Source organism: Camelus bactrianus, chromosome 14, assembly GCF_048773025.1.
Source record: "Camelus bactrianus isolate YW-2024 breed Bactrian camel chromosome 14, ASM4877302v1, whole genome shotgun sequence".
Lineage (NCBI taxonomy): Eukaryota > Metazoa > Chordata > Mammalia > Artiodactyla > Camelidae > Camelus > Camelus bactrianus.
Genome location: NC_133552.1, coordinates 7,458,728 through 7,477,875, shown reverse-complemented (window position 1 = coordinate 7,477,875; position 19,148 = coordinate 7,458,728). Strand labels below are relative to the sequence as shown.

Genomic DNA, 19,148 nt, shown 5'->3' with positions numbered 1-19,148 from the left:
ACAACTTGAACATTCTATTCTATAATTTTGAAGATATTTGCCATACTTTATTTTATGAAGAAAATAAGGCACAGAAAACTTGAGTAGCTTATTTTAAAAATTGCATCATAATAGAAGGGTAGGCCCTATATCCAAGTATGGGGCCACAATTCCATTTCTAGAATTCTAAAGTCCAAAACACTCTGAAAACCAATAGTTATTTTTGTTTTGTTTTGTTTCTTAAATGTTTGGCATTAAAACTAAGTTGACAGCAAAACTTGACCCAAACAGAGAGGCTGATTTTACTTCCTTTTTATCCCACTTGGTGTGGCTATTCAGACATTTCACTGCAGAAATATTAATGTGTTTAATTACCAGGGGCTGCCCTAGACCCCACTCAGAACTTTCCAAATTCTAAAACATATCTGACCTCAAAGATTCTGGTTAGGGATTGTGGGACTTGCACTGTATTCTATGTAACTATTATCTTTTTTATTAGTAGACTTTAGTTTAATTGTACTTAACAAACTTCAAATATGAAAGATTACTCACTATTCAGCATGTAGGCATTTACAACCTTCTCCTCATCCTGTTTTATCTTCTCCAGGGAATAAATCTCCAGGCTTCCTTAGTGGGCAGGCAGCTGCCTGACTATGTAGATGTTTGTTTCTTAAACAAACTTTCAACTGACCTTCCTGTGTAAAATCCCATCTCCAGCCCTAAATCTTCCAGTTCCTGAAACTTTAGGGGTTATTTAGGGTAAATTTTATTGCTTCTTGGCTTTCTATAATTTGGATTTTGTTTTCCAAATTAACACTGGGCCTTTGTTTTCCAGTTTTCAAAATTTGTTGCTGTGAACTTTTCTCTTTTCTTACAGTTTATACTTAAAAATAATAATAACCCCACCACCCCAAAAAATCCTTTACATTTCAGTGGGGTTTCAGTGAGGGGGTGGAAGTTAAGTATTTGTGTTCCATCTGCCGTCTTTATTGGGAAATGAGTGCTTTATTTTAAAACATCTCAATGTTTTCCTTATTTCCTTTCATTTCATACAGTTTCAGTTTATCTTTCTACTAAACTAAGTCTCTTCCAGATGGAGACCATGGTCTTCAGTGTTTGATTGAACTCCCCAAGGGTCTTGCTCTCTGTTCAGGCTCCTGGAGCCATTGTGAACCTGGACCTGCCTTTGACCTAGGATGGAATGACTTCAGGGAAGAGCTGATCAGCGGTAGGGTTAAGGCACAGGTGGCTGGGGAGCAGACTCTGGCATCTGGCAAATCTTTGCTTTCTTAGGGGCCATCGACAGCAACATTTATGGATTTCTAGTGAATATGTTAGAGACCATACCACCATGGCTATAAGTAAGGGTAGTATTATAAATATTTAACAGGGTAGTGATCAGTTCTGAGACTCCTTTGTGCTGCACTGATGCATACCACCTGACTGTCCACCCAGGCTTATATTCAGGTTCCAGAATGCCCCTAGCTTTCCCAGCACCAGCCTTTATTACTTTGCCCTAACTTCCAGAATGGAGCTTTAGAAAAAATGGATTGAGACTACTGTCCCCACCTCCTATGTTTCCTCCTCAAAGGTTATAATCGTCAAGTACTCCTGTGCACAGTGGAAAATACTAGATGCTGTGGAAATAGATGATATGGTCCTTGTCTTGGGGGAGAAGTGTGAGACCCAGAAGAGTGAGGGATGGAATGTAGGCGGTAGAGGCAGTGCAGGGTAGAATGAACAAAATTAGGATTGTCCAGAGGACATTTCTGCATTGGCAGACTTATCCCAGGCTACCAGAGTCCTGAGCATTTCCCGTCTCAATTCAGCCAAGCAGACATACTCGGTATGACTGTTCTTCCCTTGTCCCCTTCCCTCTCCCTAACCTCCTCCAGTTTCCTGCAGCTTCTGTCAGGCTTCTAGGGGAAGGATGAGGGAAGAGCTAGGTAGAAGCAGTGTTAGGAAGAGAGGACAACAAGGTCCTACCTCTGAATGGCCAGATAGTGCAGACTGTGGCAGAAGGTGCAAGCTAGAGGTGCTGGAGTATCCAGGAGTCCACCATAGAAACAGTGAGCAGGTGAAGATGGATGCTTTCCTCTCCTTTCAAGTCATGTCTTATATGCAACAAGGTGAATAAGAATGTATAGAAGACTTACACTTTTAAGTAAAAAAAATCAGAAAAAAGTTTTTGGTAGGGGAAGAAAGGACATAGGATTAGAGAGGATTGGAAAGCTTCTACCTATATATTTTAAGTGGTTCTACAATGTTAAAGGGTCTTTGGTTAGGCTGCTTTGGAAGCTTCATCTTGCTTTCAGATTTTCTGCTATCTTGGCATCTCCAGGGGAGGAACCTAGGGCTGATTTATAATTGAGCATTCCAAATCCTGGCGTATTTGGAACTGTAGATTTGAGGGTTAAATTCCTGCTTTTCTCTAGCTCTTCCTGTGCACCTCCTTTTTTCCACATTCCATAGTAATAATTAGAGAAATATTGAATGTTTTATCATTTACCAAAAATGACTTCCAAGATTATTTTCTTTATGTCCATCATGGTAATGGTTTCTAGTGCAGCAAAGTGAGATTGTACTGGTCATCACATTCTAGAGAAATGGAACAGAACCCTAGAGCTAAAGAGCTGGTTGAATGAACTGAGGGCGTGAAGGAGTGTTATCACAGGGATCCTCTGATATGGGGGTGGCTCTCCTCTGGAGGCTGCCACCTAGATAAGACCAGTAAGGATCTGAATGCAGCTAACAGCAAGGTGGCTTTCAGATCTGTCAGTATGGTCACTGACTCTGTTTACATTACTCCTTAGCTGAAGTCATTACTATCTTCGTTCAGTCTTAATCTTTTGTAAATCCCTAGCTCAGACTTATCTACTGAGAAAGCAGTTCTGGTCCACATACAATTATTGAGCACCTCCTAAATGTCAGCACTGTGTTAGATCTTGGGATAACAAGGGCAACAATGTCCTTGCCCTTGAACTTACAGTCTAGTGGGAGGAAACAGATACACAAACAGATAGCTTTCAACAGTGTGGTTCTGAGAAATAGGGGGACATAGAGTTTGATGACTAGTCAAATCTTGGGAGCTAAGAGAAAGGAGAAGTGTATAGGGTCACTTTAAGGTACTGCCAACTATTTTATCCTTGAGTTCTCCCTCTCTGGGGCTCCACACACTATATTAGAGTTCTGTCTCTCACACTCTTCTTCAGTAGATTCACCTCAAAGGCATAGTCCTCAAATGCTGTCCCCAAGCCCCCTCTTCAGCTGTCTGCTCTATTCTCTATCTACTCACAGGGCAAGGATTTCCAAAGCTTTGTCTCCAGCTCAGACCTCTCTTCTGAACAACACACTCATATTTCCTAGCACCCACTAGGTTGCTCCAGCTGCCATAGGCGCTAGAGAATCCGTGTGCCAAAACTTCTAGCCTCCAAAGCTCTGTCTTCCTGCTGCCCTGTCCCGCGCTGCTCAAGACGCCCTCTATGGAAGGAAATTGAAATGGACAGAAGTCTCATGGGGCACTGTCCAACAGAAATATGTTAGTCATATATGTAATTTAGACTTTTCTACTAGCCACATTAAAAAAGCAAAAAGAAGCAGGTGAAATTAATTTTAGTAATATTTGAACCCAATACACTTAACATATTATCACTTCAACATGTAATCAATATAAAAACGATTGAGATATTTTACACTTTTTTTTTTCATACTGAACCTTCAAAATTCAGTATGTATTTTAATCTCAGTTTGGACCAGCCACATTTCAAGTGCTCAGGAGCCACATGTGGCTAGTGGCTCCTGTATTAGACAGTGCAAGTCTAGATTGAAAAAAGTAGTATTTGAGGCTGGGCAAGAATGTTCTTGTAAGAAGTATGATAGGATACATACATTGTAAGCATCATTATTTTATGATTATATATATTCTCCATTGTTTATGGTTTCCCCTAATATTTAGAGAAGCTTTTGAAATTCCAGTGGTTCTCAGTAGTTCTGTGAATCCTTCCTGCAATGCTGGGAAGAGATTTTCAAGAGTAAGCAGCTCATCTCCCTGCCCGCTCATCCCCACCCCTAATCCTAAGAGGAAGTAAAATTATTAGCACAGAGCCCCTCCCTACTTGGACAGTCCCTCCCAAAGCTCGTTGTGAAATCTCTAGGTTTCATTTTAGAAGGAAATTGCTTTAATTTAAAAATTTTTAAATTTTGTCTCTTTCAGTCCATGCATCTTAAATTTTAGTTTACAAAATAGGATCACTCTATCACACTCTTGAGTGTGAAATATTGGAGAGTATTATGGTGATAACCAACTGGCACTCACCAGTTCCTGGAACTTAGAATTTAATTCTGGATATTTATCTATAGTATCAGAAGGCTGCTTCTTTCCCGGGGGGGGGGGGGCCTCAAATAGTTCCCGGAGAGACCGTGTCTTTTCAGGTGGCAGCAGAATATGAACTTGGGGAGTAGCCCGCCCTTCTCAGGAGGCCTAGTTTATGCTGCTGTGCATAAATCAGGATTAGTTTTAAGGGGTGATTTTTTTCTGAAGAAGAGATTTAAAGTTATGTAGAGGCAACAAAGCTTTCTAAGAATATTTTTGGCAGGCTGATAAAGATTAAAAAAAAAAAAAAGATACAGGCCCTGGGAGAGTGGTGGTAGCCGTTGGGACACCAGCCAGATATTGATGCTCACAAACTGGGGGAGACAATGAGCCTTTACTGTTACTATTCAAAATGCTGTTCACATTCTTTTATCGTCAACTAAAACTATTTCACTTTCAAGGTCTAGGCCAGTGGGCGGTGGGGTGAGGGAGGGCTTTTGCGGCGGGCCTGCCTTCCAAGCGGGCAGCCGGGGGAAATGTCCAGTGTCCCGCTGGGCCAGCCCTCTCCCCTCAGGGCGAAGGGAGGCCAGGGAGTAGGGCGGAGAGCAGGGGTCGCGTCACCAAGGTTTTCCCTGCTGTCAGTCTCCCATAGTCCCCAGCTTTCCAGGTAGGGACGCCCCCTCCCACGCAGCGCGGTTCGGGCGGGTGGGAAGGAGGGGCTGGGCTCCGAGCGCCCGCCCCTCCATCTATCACATGGCCGGAGAGCCACAAAAACAACAGCTTTGGCCAGGACCCTGGCTCCAGGAAAGGGAACCCAGGGCTCTTGCGACCAGCCCCCACCCAATGGAGGAGAGTTTTCTTGAATCCTTTGGGAGGCTGAGCCTCCGGCAGCAGCAGCAGCAGCCGCCTCGGCCGCCGGCCCCGCCGCCCCCGCGTGGGACACCTCTGCGCCGCCACAGCTTTCGGAAACACCTCTACCTCCTGCGAGGCCTCCCGGGCTCCGGGAAAACTACACTGGCCAGGTAATGACGGCACCCGGGCGCCGCGCTCGGACAGGGCCGAGCGAGCCCCTCACCCGGCCCCGGCCCCGGCCCGAGCCTGCCGCGGGGCAGCCGGGCCGCCCGGTCCCGCCCGAGCCGCGGGCCCGAGCTGCGGGCGGCCCGTCCCGTTGGTTCCCATGCTGCGCCCTCGCGGGAAGACGGCTCTAGGCACTGCGCCTGGCGCGAGCCGCAGATGGCACCGGCCCCCGCGCGGCCCCTGCGCCAGCCGGGCTGGGGAGCCTTCGCCCCTTGCCCGGGGTCGGGGGCCCGCGGGGAGTCTTCTTCAAGAAAGCCCGGTGGCGACTGCAGAGAAAACCGCCGGGCCGACCGCTGGCGCGCAGACACCCGCCACGGTGCGTCAACAGGCGTTTTAAACGGGAGCGGAGAAACGGGGGCCTGGGGTCGGGGGCCGGGCCAGTTGAGGCAGCCCTGCGTGTGCTTTGGCTGAGAAAGTGCACAGGTGCCTGGGGGAGGGGGTCGCGCGGTCGCCGCAGGCCGTCATTGACACAGCCTGGCTACGGGAGCGCAAATTCATTTACTCGTGAATTGCGTCATCGGCCTCCGAACCGGGTCAGAGCAAAATTATGCGGGCTTGTTGCTGGGGCCACCTTGCTAGGCCCGCAGCTGCAGCCTCAACTCCGACTTCTGCCCTGCACTTGTTCCTGCAGCGTTGAACTGTTTCTCTCCTTGCCTTTGCTGACTCTGGCCCGCCTGCCTGGCTTGCCTGCCTAGCCTGCCCTCTGCCACCCTTGCCCTGAATGATTCCCCCAGCCCTTTAAGACTCAGGTCTGTTAGCTGACCCGGCAGCTACCCCACTGGTTGATGCTCGCTCTCCCGGCTCCTCCTCGGCTTCCTCGTTTATACCCGTGTGGCTTCACTTGGTTTGCACATGGTTTTGTTTATCCTTCTGTAAGTTTCTTGAAGGTAGGGGCCCTGTATGCTGTCCTGCCAAGCACAGTGTCTGGCAGGAGTAGGTGTCATTAGAAGTGGACCTTTGCCCTCAAAGAGCTTTCCACCTCACCAGAGAGATAAGGCTGGCTGTAAAACCAGGAGAATGGCTGTAGAACGGTGGAACCATAGAAGAAGAACCAAGGTAGCACACATTCAGAAGTGGATTTGATTGGTACCCAAAGACTGGGAGGAGGGTCTGGGTCCTTTGGGGTTAGGAAACAGTGACAGCTATGGTGATGTGCTGCCAGTTTTAATCAGAATTAGTGACTGATTTGTGGAGTAGAAGCCTCTAGCAAATCAATAGGTCTTCTCTCTGGGTGGAGACTAGGGGAGCCTGCTTAGAATCCAGTGGAACTGGTTATTTTGTGATACGGTCATGGTGGGTACATCTCTTACCAACTAAGTGTCTTCTGAAATCAAATCCTGTTCAGTTTCACTTTGGCTTCCTGATCTGTGACCTATCACACAGAGTGTCCAAGAAGGAAGAAAACGTCTTTGGACAGATTTTGTTTATAACTACTCAGAAGGGAAGTGAAGTGATGAGCGGAAGTGCAGAGAATTGAACTGCAGAATTCATGGGTTTTGGACCTCACTTTTCTCATTTGTAAAGTGAGTGGGATGGCCTGGGTGGTCTTTAAGGTCCCTTCTGGCTCTAACACTCTGCACTTCTAGGATTTTAATTCCTGATTGACATTTGGCTAAATGGAAGACACCGGATGAGAGACCAGCTTATTAAAGAACACCTCCCTAGGGACGACTGGAGTGAGCACTGGCATGGGAGTCCGAAGATGTGCCTTTAGATCCTCTTCATTACAGAATAGTTGGTGACTTTGGGCAATCACCCACCTTTTCTGGGACTTACTTTCCTTTCATGTGAATGCTAAGAAGTGATTAGGTTAGAAGACTTATTGACGATCTTTCTAGCTCTTAATTTCCAGTTGTAGGACTTAAAAATGTTTTGTTATTACTGGCTAGGTAAAGAACTCTGACCCCAGAGTCAATTTATGGCTTCAGATCCAAGCTCTGCTACTGACTAGCTATGATCTCAGTTCCTCTGCACCTCAGTTTCCTTCCTGTTAAATGGGGATATCTGCTCTATCTACTTCAGAGGGCTCTTGTGAGAATTAAACATGTGTGAGAGAACCTGTGAAACTTTAAAGTGCTATATAAATTTTAGAGGCATTAGTTACTGCCCAAGATGTTGGTCAGCTGAAGTAATCTTCAGAATGTTCCTGGGGAGAAGTCTGGCTCTGAAGTGGAGTTGACACTGTGAGTTCTCCTGATAGGCTGGGCATCGGCAGTTCTGGGAGCAGAGGACCTTGGCCTTGCCTCCGGGTGGGTTATGTATTTGCGTAGAAATCTGGGAAGTGGCAAGCAAACAATCCACGGCTCAGCAAGGAAGGAGGCCTGCAGTGAAGATGAAAGGTGTGGAGGAATTCACAGGCTGTGGCCATCAAGGAGCTGCCTTCCCCACTTTTGTGGGGAGCTCAGGTGGGGAAGAGAAGGAGGATGGCAAAAAAAAAATACACGTGTAAGAAAATAGTAAAACTGTAAGGCTATCTTATGTATCGTTGGATTCTGGGAAATTCGTATTTTCATTCTTCTATGTATTTTCCAAATTTTCTATAATGAGCATGTATTTCTTGGATCAGAAAAATAAAACTTTTTTCTTTTAAAAATTGGTGGAGATCCATTTTTACATATCCGGGTTCCTCTTTTTTCTGCTTAACTTTTATCTTTCATTTGATTAAATAAATAAAAATGTTTTTGAAATTAGGATATGTCTGATCTTCCAAATCAACATTGGATTTCTATGCTTTTCATCTGTATGTTTTCATAGTTTGAAAGGGCTGGAATGTAGAAACCATCTATTTAAATTCTTTGTACATATTGAAAAATAACAGTTGGAGTTTTATTTGGTTTAAAATTTTTAAAGTACATCAGAGTACCGAAAAATCAGCGTGCACCCTAACTCTGTTTTACCATCTCAATTTCATTTAAAAAACATTTCAAAAACAGGTTCTTACCATTGACCTGTAAGTCCTACTCTCAGGAATTCATTCTAAGACAATAGCTGGACAAGTGCATGAAGACAGAGGAATGTGCGTTGTAGTTTTTTATATGTTAGAAACAATGTGAGCCAACTTAATTAAACATACAGAAATAGAGGACTGGCTTATAAGTTATGAGTCATTAATGGGAACATAGATGCACATTTTACATGCCAGTATATACACAAAATCCCATTTTGTGTTCAAAGAAAGGGATCTGCATATACTTATAAACAAATGTGTGGAAAGTTGTTGACAGTTGTTGACTTTAAGGCAGTGTGATTATAAACTTTTACCTGTGGCTTATTTTTTCATTTTTCTCTAACAAATATATATTATGCATTAACTTTTTTAATTAAAAAAATTTTTTATACGTGTTAAATTTTTAAAGCTATTTAAAGTTGAAAATAGTTTTATTAAATAATTTGGGTAGATAGACCCAGGTGTGTGACAAAGCATTTATTAAATAACCAAATAAATATGTCATTTTATATATAAAAAGGCTTCTCTGGGTTTATTCTTAGTTGGACATACTAGGAAGCCTTTTTAATCTGTTAGGAGATTGATTTTCATTACTTATTGCTATTAATTGTTTAATTATTAAATATTTTATTAATTATTAATTTTTATTAATTAGCACATGAACTGGCATAGGTCACTTGATTCTTCAACACCACAAGTTCTTTTTCATTAAAATGGAGCTAATATTCCATTGGTTAGTTTATTGTGAGGATTTAAGATACTGTGGTAAACAATGATCCTGTGATTATGTATGTGTAAGCACTGTAGAATACGTGGGCTATGTAATACCAACTATTATTAATTATTCACTAATCAACAATAGTAGAATTCACTGAGTACTCGTAAGACTGTTAGTGCTTGTTCAGTAAGGTATATGGGAAATAAGATTAAGAGCAGGAGCCTATGCAAGACTAACAAATGGAAGACAATAACCAGTATGCTACTGTGGGTAAGTAAAGTCTCACGGGGAATGGTGTCTTGTGTGCTGGTGGTGTTCAAGGCCAGGGGAGTCACTGAGGATAGTTAGGAAGGTAAGATAATTAGGGAAGAGATAATCTCCATGTGGAGCTGGCCTTGAAGACCAGGAGGGTGTGGCTGAACAGTGGAAAAGGCCTGGCAGCATGAGTAAGGAGATGGAGATGAGAAAGAGCTGGATGTTCTCCTAGGCTAGTGAGGAGCATGGCTTAACTGGGGTGGATTGTTCATAGTAGTGATGTGTTGGGTAGGTAAACCCAGGACTAGATCATGGAGAACGTTAAACACTGGGTAAGAGGAGTACAGAGCTGACAGAAGAAGTAAGATTCCAATCTCAAGACTCTCACTCTCCGCAGGTGATGCAGAACTATTTCTGTTTTCACAGCTGAACTCATAAACTCGCTTGGATCTGTACCTGTCCTTATCTCCTACCTCAGTGGAGACATCTGTGGGTGTCTGTTTACCTCCGTGCTTTCTTCTGTGTTGTGTGTATGTGTGAAAATATCCCCCAATTTGGGGCCATTTTAACCATTTATAAAGTGTACAATTCAGTGTCATTAATTGCCTGATACTGTGCAACCATCACCACTGTCTTTTTCAAAAGAATTTTATCACTGCAAACAGAAACTCTGTACCCATTAAGCAATACCCTCCCCTTCCTCCCTCCCCTGAGCCCCTGGTGACCTTTGATCTACTTCTGTCTCTGTATTTGACTACTCTAGATAGCTCAAGTGGCATCATACAGTATTTGTCCTTTTGTGTCTAGTTTATTTCACTTAGCTTAATGTTTTCAAGGTTCATCCATGTTGTAACATGTGTCATAACCTCATTGCTTTGTGACTGAATTATATTCCCTTGCATAGTTATACCACTAAATCATCCTTTTGAGATGAAATGAAATGGCAATAGGAGTAGGTAGTCTTTCCTTTTTAAAAATATTTTAAAGTCTTTATTTGAAAAATTAAAAGTTGTCAACCTTAAGCAAATTCCTGGAATTTTTAAAAATCTTTATGTGTCAAAGAACAGTATGGGAATCAGACTCCAGGACATGTTGCATCTTTTGCAACATTCTAGTTTGCTTTGGAACCATAAAGAATGTAACATGGATTCGGTCGGCTCAAAGGATGCCTGCTGACAGCTCTCTTTTCTCTGCATTCATATCTCTGGACAACATGGAATTTTCCATCCAGAGAAGTACCTTTTCATTATTTCTTGGCACTAGAGCTTTCCAAGGAGGTGAAAGAATGCTTTCCTGATGTAGTGTAATGGTAAGACAGAGATAGGGACAAAGGTGTACTTTACAGCCAAATGTGGTGAAATATGGAAAGCAGTGAGAAGAGGGGATCAGTTAGGACCACTAACTGTGAGTAGTCAGACCCCAGAGCACTTGTGCCCCAGTGCTCCTGAGTCTGCCGTCCTGGACCGTGGTGTTTTTGTTTATGAGGCCAGGGCTCTCATAAATAAAAGCAAGGTCAAAATAGAAACTTTGCAGTATTCCAAGTCTGGGTGTATGAAACTAGAGTATCAGGCAGGCAACATCTCAGAGTTTTAGCCATTTTGGTCTACTTGGGGAAGCTATTAGCTTTTTGTATTTTTAGTGATTTTTCGTAAGATGGGTCCTGAATCTCCTTTCCCCATCCCTGAGAGTCCTTGCAGTGCCTCTCTCTGCAGGTTGGGATGAATGAGGATTACACATGCTGTATATGTTCCCAGAGAGTAAGAACACGGAGTGCAGTATATGCTCACAATCACCTGCTAGAAAGGTAACACGGAAAAGAAAGCCCGTATGTACTGAGTGTGGACTGTGTGCAGGCACTGTATATTTGCTGGCTTACTGGATGTTTATAGTAATTCTAACATGAAGTGTTTTTATTTTATAGATGAGGATGTTAAGATCAAGGAATGAAACATTTGCTTCTGAGACTCGGGATTTCATGATGCACAAAATGGTCTCACCTTAGCAGGGATGTTCATGGACAAACATCCACTGATTAGGGAGTCCTACTGAAGTAAGATTGTATTACTGGGATGTCTCACCATCCCTTCCCACACTCTTCCAGGATATAAGGAAAAGGGTCTGAGGGGCCTTCCCTGCTCTCTAGAGTAGCACCTCCCCCGCCGTCTTTGCCCTGTGCTTTGACTCACCTTTCTTCCTTGCACCAGCACGGCCTGGCATATACTTACTTGTTTATTATCTATTTCGCTTATGAAAAGGTGCGCTTCATGAGATGGGATGTAAGCTCCACAAGATCAGGAACTTTATTTGGTTCAGCCCCTAAAGGAAGGCCTGGCACATAGTAGGCCTAAACGTTTGATGGATTTGTTCATGCCAGAAGCTTCCTAAGAGTTAGCTCAGAATCAGCATGGGTCTTGAGTGAACAGCAAAACCAAAAAGGAGATCATTCACATAAAGAGAAAATGTGAAAGAATGAATAGGCTGTGGAGAACAGACAAGAGGAATAAAGGAGTGGAGCCACTCTCTCCAAATGCTCCAATGTTCTCTTCAATTCAGTTCATAAGAAAACCATTCCCGTGTTTTACGTGTGAAAATGTTTGATGTGCCGTCTCCTTCACCCAATAGTTATCCCTAAAAAGAGATTTAAAAATAAGTATCAGAGGTACAGCTGCTTTCCCATAATAAGCAGCAGTCAAAAAAGAACCCAAAGTGACAGTTTTCTTGTATGGCCACTGTCCTGTTGTCTGTAAGTGATTTATGACATTTTGGGAAAACACAGCCGAAAACAAGTTAATGCTGAGGTGGGTGTGTGCTTCTGATTCCTTCCCCTCTTCTGAGCATGGCTGGAGTGACCAGCAAAACACAAACATCGGGGAAACCTGTGGCATTGCTGGATTCTCCAGAAGGGCACTGTTCACGTGCAAGATACTGAAGGGATTTCTGTAGATGTGTGCAGTGGGGCCACATTGTCACTTGAGGGCTAACTATGAGTCTGGTTTTGGATCCCATAAACATGCCCTGCTGTGAGGGGTAAGGGATGAGGGCAAGAGTGAGCAGTAGGACGGCCTGGGAGCCCTTCACTGGAGTCCCAGTAGCCGCTGTGGCTTAGTGGTATCCGTGGGGCTGGTGATGGTTGAGGTCTGTCTCTCCAGGGGCAGGGCTAGCCTTGGCATGGTGGTTGGCAGCACCAAGAAGGTCAGGCCACCCCAGGCCGCAGGGGACACTGTCCCAAGGTGTTTACAGCTGTGGCTCCCTCCCCATTCTCCTCAGGTTGTTTGGTCACCGAACCTGTTTCCCACCTCCCAGCTTAAAGTCTTCGAGGAGAATTCTAATAACATCCAGAGGAAGTGCTGGAATCCGAGGAAAGTCCTCTCTCCCAGTCGTGTTTGGGGGTAAATCTGAGGTTTGGGTAAAATTCTCAATGTATAAAGATGAGTAAATAGAAATTCTCCTCACACAGTTTGGGACCCTATACAAAGTTTTCATAATTAAAGCAACAGAACCATTCATACATTTACCAAATATTTATCGATTAATTTGCCTGTACCTGACATTCTTCTGATGCTTAGAATAGAACAGTGAACCAAAGAGAAAAATCCCTGCCTTCATGGAACATGTATTCTATCAGAGAGAAAATTTTTTTTTGAAGTAAAGGAAGTTGTAAACAACATCTGCTCTGCTCTGTCCTTTCATAAAAACAAACAAAAAGGATTCCATAGCTCTTCCACTTGAGGTATAGATCCTCAGAAGACGCTCTACGTTTGCACAGGGAGATTGACACAATGATGTTCATTGAAAGTTGTTCATGATAAAATTGCAAACAACCTCAGTGTCATTAGAGAAAAGGATAAATGTGGTTTGTCTATTTTTCAGCACTCTATCACAGTGATTTAGTGTATAGCTCTGAGGCCAGAAGCCTGAGTTTTAATCCAGCTGTACCACTCACTGATCTTTTTTTTCTTTTTTCTAGCTTGATTGAGGTGTAACTGACACATTGTGTAAGTATAAGGTGTACAATGTGTTGATACACTTCTGTACTGAAAAATGGTTACCACTGTGGTGTTAGCCACCACCTCCATTGTGTTGCATAATGAAACACTCCTTTTTTGTGGTGAGAACATTTAAGATATATTCTCTTAGCAACTTTCAAGTATATAATACAGTATTAACTATAATCACCATGCTGTACACTAGCTCCCCAGACTTACCTTATAATTATGACATTTGTACCCTTTGATCAACACTTCCCCATTTCCCGCACCCCTCAGCACTTGGTAACCACCGCTCTACTCTATTTCTATGAGTTTGACTTCTTTAGATTCCACATGTAAGTGAGATCATACAGTATATGTCTTTCTCTGTCTGATTTATTTCACTTAGCATAATGCCCTCAAGACCCATCAATGTTGTCACAAATGGCAGGATTTCCTTCTTTCTCATGGCAGAATAATATTCCATTGTATATATTTCCCACATTTGCCCATGTATCCATTGACAGGCTCTTAGGTTGTTTTCATATCTTGACTATTGTGAGCAGTGCTTCAATGAACTTGGGAGTGCAGATATCTCTTCTAGGTCCTGTTTTCATTTCCTTTGGATGTATAAGCAGAAGTGGGATTACTGGATTTTATGGTAGTTCTATTTTTAATTTCTTGAGAAAACTTCATTCTGCTTTCCACAGTGGCTGCACTAATTTACATTCCCACCAACAGTGCACAAGTGTTTCCTTTTCTCCACGTCGTCATTAATCTCTTCTTGATGATAGCCATTCTAACAGGTGTGAGGTGATAGCTCACGGTTTCTTTTTTTCCCTTCTTTATATTTTATTTAAAAAAATTTTAAGTTTTATATATATCTATTTTTATTGAAGTATAGTCAGTTTACAATGTTGTGTTCATTTCTAGTGTACAGCATAATGCTTCAGTCATAAATGAACATATGTATATTTGTTTTCATATTCTTTTTCACCATAAGTTACTACAAGATATTGAATATAGTTACCTGTTCTATACAGTATGAACTTGTTGTTTATCTATTTTATATATATTAGTTAGTATCTGCAAATCTCAAACTCCCAATTTATTCCTTTCCACCCCCTTTCGCCCCTGGTAACCATAAGTTTGTTTTCCATGTCTGTGAGTCTGTTTCTGTTTTGTAAATAAGTTCATTTGTCTTTTTTTAAATTCCACATATAAGTGATATCATACGGTATTTTTCTTTCTCTTTCTGGCTTACTTCACTTAGAATGACAATCTCCAGGTCCATCCATGTTGCTGCAAATGGCATTATTTCATTATTTTTTATAGCTGAGTAGTATTCCATTGTATAATTATACCACAACTTCTTTATCCAGTCATCTGTTGATGGACATGTAGGTGGTTTCCATGTCTTGGCTATTGTAAATAGTTCTGCTGTGGACGCTGGGGTGCATGTATCTTTTTGAATTAAGGTTCCCTTTTGATATATGCCCAAGAGTGGGATTGCTGGATCATACGGTAAGTCTGTTTTTAGTCTTCTAAGGAATCTCTATATTGTTTTCTGTAATGGCTGCAGCAAACTACATTCCCACCAACAGTGTAGGAGGGTTTCATTGTGGTTTTGATTTGCATTTCCCTAGTAATTAGTGATATTGAGTACCTTTTCAGGTTCCTGTTTGCCATTTATATGTCTTCTGTGGAAAAAGGTCTATTCAGATCCTCTGCCCATTTTAAAATTGGATTGTTTGTTGTTTGCTAATGAGTTGTATGAGTTCTTTATATATTTTAGATATTAATCCCTTATCAGATACATGATTTGGAAATATTTTCTCCCATTTGATAGGTTGCCTTTTCATTTTGTTGATTATTTCTTTATTAAACACTTTATTAAAGAGACTGTTTCTCCATTGGGCATTCTTGATTTATTTGTCAAGTATTAGTTGACTGCATATGTGAGGGCTTGTTTCTAGGCTCTCAGTTCTATTCCATTGGTCTATGTGTCTGTTTTTATTCGAGTACCATTACTGTTTTGTTTGCTATTGATTTGTAGCTTAGTTTGAAATCAGGAAGTGTGATGCCTCCAGCTTTGTTGTTCTTTCTCAAGATTGCTCTGGCTAATTGGGGTCTTTTTTGGTTCCATACAAATTTCTGGATTGTTTGTTTCATTTTTCTAAAAAACGCCTTTGGAATTTTGATAGACATTGCAGTGATTCTGTAGGTGGCTTTGGGTAATATGGACATTTTTACAGTATTAATTCTTCTGATCCATGAGCACAGAATATCTTAACCATTTGCTTGTGTCTACTTCAGCTTCTTTCATCAGAGTCTTATTGTTTTCAACATACAGATCTTCACTTCCTTGGTTAAATTTTTTTCCAAGTATTTTATTGTTTTTGATGCTGTTGTAAATGGGAATATTTTCTTTTTCAGATGTTTTATTGTTAGTGTGTAGAAATGGAACTGATTTCTGTATGTTGATTCTGTATCCACTCACTCGTCTTAATTTCTTCATTTGTAACATGGGGGTTGCAAGCAGTACTTATCTCAGGTCTATTTGAGCATTATATGAGAAATGTCATTAGAATAGTGCTTGAAACATAGTAAGTACTTAATAAATGTTAGCTATGTTTATTCTTATGGCATTAATGGCTACTCTTTATGTAGCAGTTAAAAGAAATGGACTAAGTCTATATATCAACATGAATACATCTAAAAATATTTTTTCCTTCACTTATTCATTCAACAAATATTTATTGAGTGCCTACTATGTTCCAGGAAGTGTTCTAGGTACTTGGGAATCATCAGTGAACAAAACAAAGATCCTGCTCTCATGGACCCTATATACCAGAGGTAGGGAAAAGGCTGTAAAATATAAGAAAACTACCCATTATGTTAGGAGGTCATAAGTGCTGTAGAAAAGGGAAAAGAGTATATAGTAAAGGGGTTTGGGATTGCCAGAGTTAAGGTGGAGGTTTGGTTGGATTTTAAACCAACACAACAAATAGGAGAAAGTGTTAATAATTATCAGCTTCAGTGTTTGTCATATTAATTTCTTTTAACTTTATACACAAAAAATTTTTTTCTGAAAAATTCTTGTCTCTGATATAAGAGGTACAAGAAAAATGATAATGAGTCTGAACTATAAAAGGAGTTGGCTAACTATAAAAGGCTAAGATGCAGAACAAAGTTTTTGAAGGAGCTGAATATTTAAAAAAATAATTTAAGGTAAATGTTGGAATTTTAAAGTTTATGAGACATAGAGATGAGCAGAACCACAATGCAGCAAATAAACAGTAGCATAGAAACACAGAAGACCACTGTGAGATTAAATAGAACCAAATAAAACCAGAATAAATGTAACTAAAGCAACAATTACAGATTTAATAGAACATACTTATGAGTTGAAGACTTAAACAAAAGTGATAAAAAATAAATTTAGTACCTAGCTATATCCTGGTAAGACTGCTGCAGAAGCTGTTAACCGGCTACCCCTACTTCCTTAGTCCCTTTTTGTTAGGTGTGGCAACGTGCCAACCACGTTTTCAAGACTCCCTTGCTGCTTCCTGCTCTGTAGAATATGGGTGTAAAAGCTGGAACTGCAGTGGCACCCTGTGCCCATTAAGGGGAACAAAATGGAAGAATGAAAGAATGGAAGCCACATGTTAAAAAAAGGACAGTAGACACACGTTTATGAAAAAAGGAAAAACAAAAGATGGCAGACACCTGGGTCCATGTTGACCTTGGGTCCACGTGATACCAGCCTTAGAATCTACTTCTGGATTTTTCACACACGTATATATGTATACACACACACATACATGTATCTGTACATTTTTAAAAGCCACTGTTATCTGAGTTTTCTATTAAATGCGATTGAACTCAATTTTAACTGAAACAAATTTGAACTAAAAATATCTGTGGAAAAGGATTGTAATAAGTAGTTCTCATTCAGCCAAATTGTGTTTGAAGACAATAGAAGAGCTTTCTTAGATCCACAAGAACTCACAAAGTATAGAACAGCCGTGTGCCCTGACTGTATTAACCTGGGGTACAATTCTGGCAGCACCATATCCAGGTCTTATAAATCTGGACTAGTTATTTAGCCTCTTGAAGCCTTAGTTTCTTCATCTAAAAAAATAGAGAAAATGTTGTTGCCTTTATAAGTTTGTTGTAAAGGGTAAGGAGAGAGAATATATGCCAAGCTCTGTTTAGTGCTTAGCATTCTTAGAAAAAAAGCAAATTTATTGGGACAGCCAACTTTAGTCCACCATGCGAAGACTCAAAGACATCAAGAAGGGGAAATCATTTTATTTGATATTGTTCAGAAATGTGTCTTCAATAAAATAAGAAAACAAAAGTATACATTTTGTAAAGGAAAGATTTGCAGCTAGTGAATGTAATCAAGGAAATAATACTGGAAATACTGGGGAGAGAGACAATGAAGAAGAACTTAGACATCAAGCTTAGTGGGACAAAATAGAAAGTCCAATCATAGGCCTAATTATTTGTTATCGTTTAGTATACATATAATACAAATATTTCAAAACAATGAGGAATTGATGAAATGTTCAGTCAGTGGTTTGGGGATAACCAGTTTCATGTGGGCAAAAAATCAAATTAGATCCTCAACCACTGCCACCTACTGAACTAAAATTTTAGATGGATTGAGGAGTAAAATGTAATAGAACACAAATGAATGTTAATATAATCTTGGGGTGAGAAAGATTGTTGTAAATGTATTATCAAAGGCAGAAAGTGGAAAATAAAAGATGGATACAGTGACTAGAAAATTTCTAATAAGTTAGAATTTTATGTTAGAGTTTATTATGAAAAATTTAAAAGAAATTGATGTACTTAATAAGAAATTTACATATTTAATAAGAAAGCCATAAACCTCTCAGTAGAGGTTTTTTATTAACAATCAAAGAACATGAAAATGCAGTTCACAAAAGAGTATCTCTAAATGACCAGCACAGATAAGAAAAAATATTTAAACTTGCTGGTAATAAAAGAAGTTGGGGACAAACTAAATTCCTAACCATAGAGCATTGGTTAAGTAAATTATGGTACATCCATACGAGTAACTACATCATTAAAAGAATGGTATAGAATAATATTTCATGAGGTGGGAAATAACTGCTGTGGAAATAAGTTTGGTGAAAAATTGAAATGCTCTAGATTATGTTTGTTTTTATGTAACAAAACATCAGAGGAAAAGAAATTCTGTCTCCTGGAAAGAAGATCAAAATGTTTATAGTAATTATTTTTAGGTGGGGGGATATAGGAACCTCCCCTATTTTGTAGTTTTCTCTTTCAAAATATTTTGCAGTGAATATGTATCACTTTGCTAATTAGAAAGGAAAAACAGTATTTTTAAGGTTTCTGTAGAGTAAGACACAGGAGCCAGATTGAAGGGCTACCTGCTGGCCAAATTTGGGATAGTTTGAGCATCATAAAGACCAGCGATAGTGAGCGTGATTAACAGGGGAAGGGGAGAGAAAGAGAGCTGTTCTTGACTAGACAATGCCACCTTGTATATATAGAAGAGATTATATAATGTGATAATCGGTATTCTTCAATTCCCAGTGTAATAATCAATTTGCCAGTGATCTAGCAATGAATGTAAACATCATCGAGGGAAAGGTTTTAGGAAACAGGGTTGTTACATGGGGTCTCATGTTTCACACCCACCCACCCTTCCCACGCCCAGCCTTAGGTAGCATTACAAGCGAAGCAATGGACCTTTATAGAGGAGACATCTGGCTGACACCACCTTTTAGCCAAGTGATCATACTTAGCATGATGGTACAAATGGTCATTATGTGCAATCTGAAGTAAACATCACCTCTGTAGTCACCTTCCAAAAATGTTTAACCTGGATCCAAT

At 40.8% G+C, this 19,148-nt stretch overlaps 2 protein-coding genes and 1 non-coding gene across 13 annotated transcripts in view; all 3 read left to right on the top strand.

Moving 5' to 3' along the window:
- LOC105066223 (NEDD4-binding protein 2-like 2) overlaps positions 1 to 19,148 on the top strand; it is an 88,711-nt gene that overhangs the window by 65,097 nt on the left and 4,466 nt on the right. The gene's annotated exons all lie outside the window — the stretch shown is intronic.
- Positions 4 to 19,148, top strand: part of N4BP2L1 (NEDD4 binding protein 2 like 1) — a 30,124-nt gene continuing 10,979 nt past the window's right edge. For 2 of the 5 annotated variants that reach the window (XM_074378034.1, XM_074378038.1), the window contains exon 1: positions 4 to 5,313. In XM_074378034.1, the coding sequence (XP_074234135.1) occupies positions 5,045 to 5,313 (269 nt within the window). In that variant the 5' untranslated portion in view covers positions 4 to 5,044. The remainder of the gene's footprint in view (positions 5,314 to 19,148) is intronic. The other 3 variants (XM_074378035.1, XM_074378037.1, XM_074378033.1) reach the window with 3 other exon arrangements.
- LOC123615844 (small nucleolar RNA SNORA16B/SNORA16A family) lies at positions 11,934 to 12,066 on the top strand. Its single transcript, XR_006723661.1, has one exon. It is a non-coding gene; the product is annotated as a small nucleolar RNA SNORA16B/SNORA16A family (small nucleolar RNA).